Raw genomic sequence first — 8,719 nt, forward strand, 5'->3', positions numbered from 1 at the left:
ATATGAAAACACATTTATTCAGTAATCTTCAAGCGCTGCAAAAAAACAGTAAATAATTAGAAATTTTCAAAGTCTAAAGACCATAACTTTCGTAAAAATGGGTCAATCAACATGATACTCGAACTTGATCTGTAAGTCATCAATATCAAGAGATGTTTTAAAAATCAGCTCATTAGCTCAAAAATCCGGAAAAATAACGGACTGCATAAAAGGAATTTGAAACCATATGTGTTTGTGAAACACTGATGCCCCCGTATGGCAACTTATAGCAAAGGTTTAACTTTCTCAAATGCAAATCAAATATGTTGGTACCCAAAGTAAGGTTTTGTCTCGAGGAATATACCTTTGAAATATGAAAGCCTTAGTAGCAACCATTGAATAGATATGAAAAAGGTTAAAGTTTTTTCAAAGATATGTCAAACATCAAGGTCAAGGTCAAATGGTCAAAATTAATGGTCCCAAGGAAAGGCCTTCTCCAAAGAAATACACAGATAAAATATGATAGCTATAGCACCAATCATCCAAAAGTTACGACCAAGGTGAAAATTTTCCAAAAGTAGGTCAAACTCCAAGGTCAAGGTCCTAGGGTCAAAATTGTTTGTATTCAAAGGAAGGTCTTGTCACAAGGATAACATATGTGAAGTATGAAAGCCCTAGCACAAACCGTTCAAAAGTTATGGCCAAGGTTAAAGTTTTCCAAAAGTAGGCCAAACTCCAAGGTCAAGGTCAAGGGGTCAAAGTTGTTGGTATCCAAAAGAAGGCCTTGTCATAAGGAATACATTTGTGAAGTATGAAAGCCCTACCACCAACCGTTCAAAAGTTATGGCCAAGGTTAAAATTTTCCAGAAGTAGGTCAAACTCCAAGGTCAAGGTCAAATTGTTGGTATCAAAAGGAAGGTCTTGTCAAAAGGATTACACCTGTGAAGTATGAAAGCCCTAGCACCAATTGTTCAAAAGTTATGACCAAGGTTAATGTTCGGTAAAATTTTGCAAAACTGGGTCAAACTCCAAGGTCAAGGTCAAAAGGTCAAATATGGTTTGCCCAAAGAAAGGTCTTGTCACAAGGAATACATAGGTGAAATATGAAACCATAGTTCCAACCAATGAAAAGTTATGGGCAAGGTTAAAGTTTTTGCGGACAAACAGACAGACAGACAGACAGACAGACGGACAGGGCAAAATATATATATCTCGAATCTTTGGTACGGGGGCATAAAAATCAAGGTGTTTTTGTGAAACACTGATGCCCCCTAATGGCAGCTTATGGCAAAGGTTAAGGTTTTTCAAATGCAAGTCAAACTCTAGGTCAAGAGATCAAAAATGTTGGTACCCAAAGAAAGGTCTTGTCTCGAGGAATATACCTGTGAAACTTGAAAGCCCAAGCTCCAATGTTCAAAAGTTATGGCGAAGGTTAAAGTTTTTAAAAGTAAGTAAATCGTCATTGTCAAGGTCAAATGGGGCCCCAAGGGAAGGTCTTGTCAAAAGTGATACACATGTTCGTGAAATGTGAAAGCCCTAGAACCAAACGTTCACATGTTATGGCCAAGGTTAAAGTTTTTTTAAAAGAAGGTCAAATTCCAAGGTCAAGGTCAATGCCAAAATGGTTGATATCCAAAGGAAAGCCTTGTCCCAAGGAATGCACATGTGAAGTATGAAAGCCCTAGCACCAAATGTTTAAAAGGTATAGCAAAGATTAAAGATTTTCAAAAGTAGGTCAAACTCCAAGGTCAAGGTCAAAAAGTCAAAGTGAATGGTATCTAAAGGAAGGTCTTGTCACAAAAATTACATATGTGAAGTTTGAAACCCCAAGCACCAACCATTCAGAAGTTATGGCCAAGGTTAAAGTTTTTCAAAAGTATGTCAAACTCCAAGGTTAAGGTCAAAGGAACAAAATTGTTGGCATCCAAAGAAAGGTCTTATCACAAGGAATACACATGTGAAGTTTGATACCCCAAGCACAAGTTGTTCAAAAGTTATGGCCAAGGTTAAAGTCTCATAAAGTTTTGCAAAAGTGGGTCAAACTCCAAGGTCAAAAGAGCAAATATGATGGTACCCAAAGAAAGGTCTTGTCACAAGGAATACACATGTGAAATATGATAGTCATAGCTCCAACCAATCAAAAATTATGGGCAAGGTTAAAGTTTTTGCGGACAGACAAACAGACAGGGCAAAAACTATATATCCTCGAATCTTCGATATGGGGGCATAAAAACAGGACAGATTGATTCAGTTAAGCTAACTGAAAATGAAATCACATAGAGAAGAATAAAGAGGGGATTCAAAGAAATGGAAAAGACAGAGAGAGAGTGAGAGGTCAGACAGTTTCAGTGTCAAGTACGGAATATATGCAGACCCGTAGGAAGCAATTTCAGTTGGGGGGGCACAGCCAAACATTTTTCAGTTGACAGTTGAGGGGGCACTACCAAAATGTCCTGACAAGCAAAAAAAAAAAAAAAAGTCATCAGACGTTTTTATTGAGGGGGCACAAGCATATAGTATCTATGTTTATTATAGTAATCTATATATCGGCAAAATTATTGGGGGGGGCAACGCTCCCCCCGTGCCCCCCGGTTCCTACGGCCATGATATGTATTAATTCTTCATGATGCACAGTCTGAGCAAGTTCATGACCACCAACCGAAATGCCCAAAATCATGGTCGGTTGCTACAATTTATGTACTGAAGTGAATTAACGTTTTTCAGGAGTAACATTGAGGAAAAGAAAGCACAACCACAGGATAAATTGCTCCTTTTAAACTTGACTCAAGCAAGGTGCTTTGTCCAAAGTTCTTTAAGCCACCTTTAATCTACCTTTAGACTTCTTTCTCTATAGCTAGTAAACATCCGAATATGAAACAGACGTATCAGACTAAAAGTAATATATCATACTATGTGTTATATTTAACAAGATCAGTACAGTGAAGTTGTCGGCAAGAAAAAAAAATAGAATCTCGTATGAATATGGCCAAAGATAACAAGCTATAGACTATATGTAGAATGTCCATCTATCTTATATGTAAATGCTGAACTAGACGAAGACACAGAGCACATTAAATGTTTACATGCATACTTTTTCGATTTACATTACTTCTTTCACTTTTTGAGAATGAAATGTTTAAATCTTCCTTGAAATATGCAATTCATTTAAATTTACTTTAAACGCGATGGTCACAGCAAATATTGTTAAGCAGATGCTACAGTGACATCATACATGCATAAATATTGTACCGACAATGAAGTTGTTAGACAAGTCGTTTTTAATCCCTTGCCTTATTCTCCAAAACTAAATCCGTACTTTCTCAGAAAAACAAACCAAACATCCAGTAGTGGTTAGCAGCAAGAAAGTGTCACAGTACTTTCTTAAGCTGGGAACAAGGATTTTTAGTACACATTTCCTTATAATCGATTAGGATGCCATATATATAATGGGTTAATAAGCAGCAACGGTACTTCAGTTTCCTAGTTTATCCTGAAATCATTGGTGAGTAGTTTATATCTATGATAAATTCGAAGAATTAATTTTATATATGAAGGTTTTATGCATTGTTTCAAGCTTTGGCGTGTAGAAATATTGCCATATTTCTAAAAGTGTCCATTTAGTTATGTATAAACTCGACCATATACTGGGCCGAGGACAGGAATGGGGTAATTGAAAAAAGTAATTGTAATTGAGTGTAATTAATTACATTTTTCAAAGTAATTGGAAGTATTTTGTAATTGACCATTTTTTCAATTACTTGTAATTGAATATAATTAATTACATTGAAAAAAAATACCGTGTAATTTCAATTACTTTTCAATTACGATTCAATTACTTTACATAATACATGTTATGTGTATTAATAGGAAAATATTTCCAACACAGTCACATTTTACATGTACAGTACTGTTACTTTAATTCATTCAAAGAAGCTCTTTTGTTTTTCAAAATCTTAAACTTTTTTTTATGTCTCAATGAATGAATTTGATATATTGGGGGTTTTTTTATATTAAAATATTAGTTTGTTTTATAATTATAATGCATATAAAGAATTAATACTAGTTTAATGTTTATCAAAAATTTTGTTCTACCTCTCATTGGTATAGGCATGAAAACATTTCAATTTTTTGTTGCTTGATTATCACAAAAGACTAGAAAATAATTTAATGTGTCATTAAGACCTGATTTGTTGCTATTCAACTCCCAGCTGTTAATTGCTATCAAAACAACCCTCCCAGGTTTTATACACATGTAATTTAAAACCATGCTTTGTTTAAATTCAGAGATACAATGTTTGACCATTAGAGGTGATTTATTAAATACTAATAAGAATGCTCTACTATTTATATACTTCAGAAAAGAAATAAATATTGAATCACTATTTTAACATTTAAACAGATATTTATATACATGTATGCATTTGGTATCTGACAGTTATTACATAAAACAAGTATTATTTGTCAATATTTGCAATTTAAGGTGTTTAGCTTGCCTACCTGTAGCTGAAATAATTTGAGAACATTTTATGGTTGATTCATAAACTTTTGAAAACACACTTTTAATCAAATCTATTAAGGCAGTCAATTATACATCTAGGACTAGGTCTTGTGTTAATGAAACACACAAACATCACAGGCACCTGACATTATTTATTTCAAATAATACCTCCTACCTTAAATTTACATTGGTTTGTTCTTCAAGGTTTTGGAAAGTGAATCAAAAGTAATTGAAATGTATTTAATTACATTCTGCAAAGTAATTGAGAGTAATTGATTACATTTGTATAAATCAATGTAATTGTAATTAATTGACAAAATTTTCAATGTATTTGAAAGTATTTATATACATTTTTATAGAAAGTAATTGACCCCAACCCTGGCCGAGGATAATTCTCGGGCAGATAATGGACAATACTCTAGAATCAGAATAGCATAAATATTTTTGAAAAATGATTTTTCTGCAGAACAAAAGCGTTGATACATGCGTTTGTAGACAATTTCCCATCATAATAGTCTAAAGATGCTTAATTGACATAGGGCTTCTGAACTCGTGATGATTTTAAATGTAAGGCATGCGTTGTAACCTGATGGTATGATGTCGCATTATATAAATATTGCATGTAGTTGAGTGTAACATTGAAAATGTTCACCCCTCGAAAACCATCGTCAACCTCGACTGCGCCTCGGTTGACAATGGTTTTCTTGGGGTGAAAATTTTCAATGTTACACTCAACTACATGCAATATTTAATATATTATACTGAATGTTTTATACAAATACAAATAACAGTGAACCATGCGCGCATAAATTCTGCGCAGTCACTATTTTTTTTTTAATATCACCCGTCGTCAAGCAATGTTGACTGTTGCTACGCTGGAGGGCGTGGCTTCATCATTCAGCTTTTTAACAAATGTTTCTCGGCGAATCAGATTCAACTAATTTACATGAAAGTATAATATCTAAGTAAATAACTTTGCATCCATTAATGAGTTATTATTTATCAACCATATGGTAACCATTAATAATACAAGATCCACAAATGAAAAGCTCATGCCATTTACTGCTAGCAGTGCAACCCACTCATGCTACAAAATTTTGTCAACTATTGATGCAAATATCCATTGATGATACATGTATAATCATATCAATAATCAACTCATTATGATGCGTCCACAAATGGTACAATTTATGTGTAGCAGCATCTTCTACCAAAGGCAATGGTACGATGTTTTGTCCTTTAATGATAAAATAAAGAAAGTATCATTTATGGATTAAAAGTCATCCACTATACCATATTATGTCATCAGTGGATTCTGCATCATTAGTAGTTAGTACAATGCGCTGTATCACCTGTTTGGGAATTTATTCTTCGTATTTCTTACGTTAAGTATTTTTCTTTCAAATGGACCAAATAACCTTATATGTCATGACGACCAAATAATCAGAAATGAATTTAAAATAGAAAATATGTTTACTTATTTTTCAGGAATTTAAAAAAAAAAAATCAACAAAAAGTGAAAAAAAAACCCAATAAAAGCTGATTTGAGAAAAGATTTTTTTTTCATTTTAACTTAATTGGTTTCTTTTAACTATTTTTCATATAATTAAATACATATCATTTAAAAAAAAATTAAAAGCATTTTCTAAAATAAATGACACCACGTCGACGACTTTATAGTAAAGCAGGTCGATTAGGTTTTTAATTCGAAACCTGTTTGAATTGTTTCTACTCATAATTATATATATATATATATATATATATATATATATATATATATATATATATATATATATATATATATATATATATATATATATATATATATACGTTTTGAACTTTTCTTAATTCTGAGAGCCAACATGGCTGAAAGCGCTTATTTAATTTCTTAGGCATACAGAGAGAGAAATGAATAAGCTTATTTGGTGTGAGGTCTCTTTACTAGCATTGACTGTATTTTTCGTCATAACAACAAAGGGACTATGTCGAAAATTAGAAAAACTGACAGAACTTCATATTAGTGGATACAAAGCCCATGTGGTTCATACAAATGCTTGCATTGAAGTTCGAAAATCTGTCATCGAGCCGAATGTTCTTGACCCCGAGGTTCCAGTGGGAGAGAGGTTCCAAAGAACGTATACTGACGACTGTTGCTGTGAAATCACCTCAAAAACTCTAGAAATAGTGAGTTGTTTTGGTCAGCTCAATCTGTATTATTTCAAAAACAGAAAGAAAAAATTAAATCAAAGTCAAAGTCACTTTTTTTTAAAAATTACAATAGGCAACAAAAACAATGACAATTTTAACTTGAATAATAAAAAAAAGTACAGAGGGCATGTTTTTTAATTTTTTTTTTTTTTTTTTTTTTTTTATGAATGCGTTGTTTGTTATTAGATTTGTGTAGTATTTCTTTATATCATTTAGAATTTTCTTATTCTTGAAATTTATCTAAATCATTATGAACAGTATTTGGCTTATAAATTCATTTTATCATTCTTTAATTTTAATGCAGATAACACTAGAACGTTATGACGGAGGAGCGGACCGGGATGTTCTCTATTTCCGGATCAATGAATGCGGCTGTGTACCTTGTTCTGATCTTAGTATATCTGGATAAATCAATTACAGTATATTATAATAAATCTTCTGTGATAAAACAGATCTGAAAACTGGGTAAAAATTTAAGAGGATGGCAGATAATATGATGTGTTGGTATAATAATTGACAAGGATAACGCACAGGGAACTCTGAATAACTGATAGCAAGAAGAGGAATAGGCTCTCATTTCGAACTGCGTACTTACTGCAAATTTAACACGTATTTTGATAAGGATTTGAACTCGAAAATTGTATGTACTTGCTTGTTTGTTTATTTATTCCTTAAGCCATATGGCTTATCAGATTACATAATCAGAATACAACATTACAAATACAGGATGTATAGCACTGAAGAAATATACATACATAAAATATCTACATATACTTGTTTTAACATACCAAACATTTCCAACCAAACATTAAAAAAAGAATCCTTAGTTTACAGATGTAAATCTCTAAGTGCTTCTGCTTTTTGGAGGAATTTCCCCATATTACTTAGTTCACTCACATTTTCAGTTGATAATAATTGTAAAAGTTTATACATACTAGGTCTATACCAATAATATACAATTCCCTGTACTCATGATAAAGTGAGCATTTTAATATAAAATGGTATTCATCTTCAACCTCCATTTGACAACAAAATAAATGTGCACTTAGTCTATATTTTGTAATCAATTGAATATACTTGATTGGAATAGGTTTCATTAAGTAGGATTGCATGCACAGCTTATTTGTTAAATATCTGTACACAGAACACTTTGATGACGAAGAAAAAAAGAAGCCTCACATTTTTGTTGGAAACAGTCAGCTTATATAGGCGTCTTTAAAAAATGACAGTGATTGGGCTATTTCTGACATTGAACCCCCCCCCCCCCTCCCAATGCATGCTATTCACAGTTAGTGTCTCTAAACAGATATAAAAAAAGAGAAAGAGAATGATATAGGTGATTATTCTTAATCTAAAACTGAGAATAAAAATGAGAAATGTCGATGGTTCTGCAAAATAAGTGAAAAATTAAATATCAATCAGAACAAAAGTTTCTTTAAAAATATCAGAACACATTAATGTATACTTAGCTTCACGTACAATGTCTAATTTATTTGATTAAAATACCCCCACTTTTTTTTGGCCTCTGTCGTCACATACCCTCAATCGTAGTAAAGCACTAAGGGGCAGAACTTGTCAATATACATGTACATACACATAAATATTACAATGTGCTATAATCTCATAAGTATTGAAATTATTGAAAGGTCAAAACAAAGGTCAAGGTCAAAAATGTTGATGCAGTTGAATAGCTTACATCAATATGTATCAACATATGAAGTTTGATTACACTATCTTGAATGGTATCTTTAAAACTGAGCTAAACACTAATTTAAGAAAGAGTCAAGGTAAAAGGAAAGGTCAAGGTCAAAAAAAGTTAGTTTGAACATATTTTATTGTATAAATAATATACAAATGGTTTGAACACAAGTTCTAACAACTTACGAGGTTCTCACCATAAATGGCTACAACTGTCAAGGTCTATATATAGAAAAAAAAATATTGATATACAAACATGTTTGTTTTAAACATACATTAATTACATGATAAATATATAACTAACTAGAGTTTTAGTGTAAGGCTGTTATAATTAAT

General features: G+C 32.2%; 1 protein-coding gene across 1 annotated transcript; it reads left to right on the plus strand.

The window, feature by feature from the left end:
• The first annotated feature begins 6,385 nt into the window (after positions 1-6,385).
• Positions 6,386-7,094, plus strand: LOC133200988 (uncharacterized). Its single transcript, XM_061336795.1, has 2 exons — positions 6,386-6,661; positions 6,990-7,094. The coding sequence occupies exons 1-2, from the start codon at positions 6,386-6,388 to the stop codon at positions 7,092-7,094; spliced, it is 381 nt and encodes a 126-aa protein (XP_061192779.1).
• Positions 7,095-8,719: the final 1,625 nt, after the last annotated feature.

The sequence above is a fragment of the Saccostrea echinata genome, unplaced genomic scaffold (assembly GCF_033153115.1).
Source record: "Saccostrea echinata isolate AGI-Se365-2 ecotype Australia unplaced genomic scaffold, CSIRO_AGI_Sech_v1 ptg000042l, whole genome shotgun sequence".
NCBI lineage: Eukaryota > Metazoa > Mollusca > Bivalvia > Ostreida > Ostreidae > Saccostrea > Saccostrea echinata.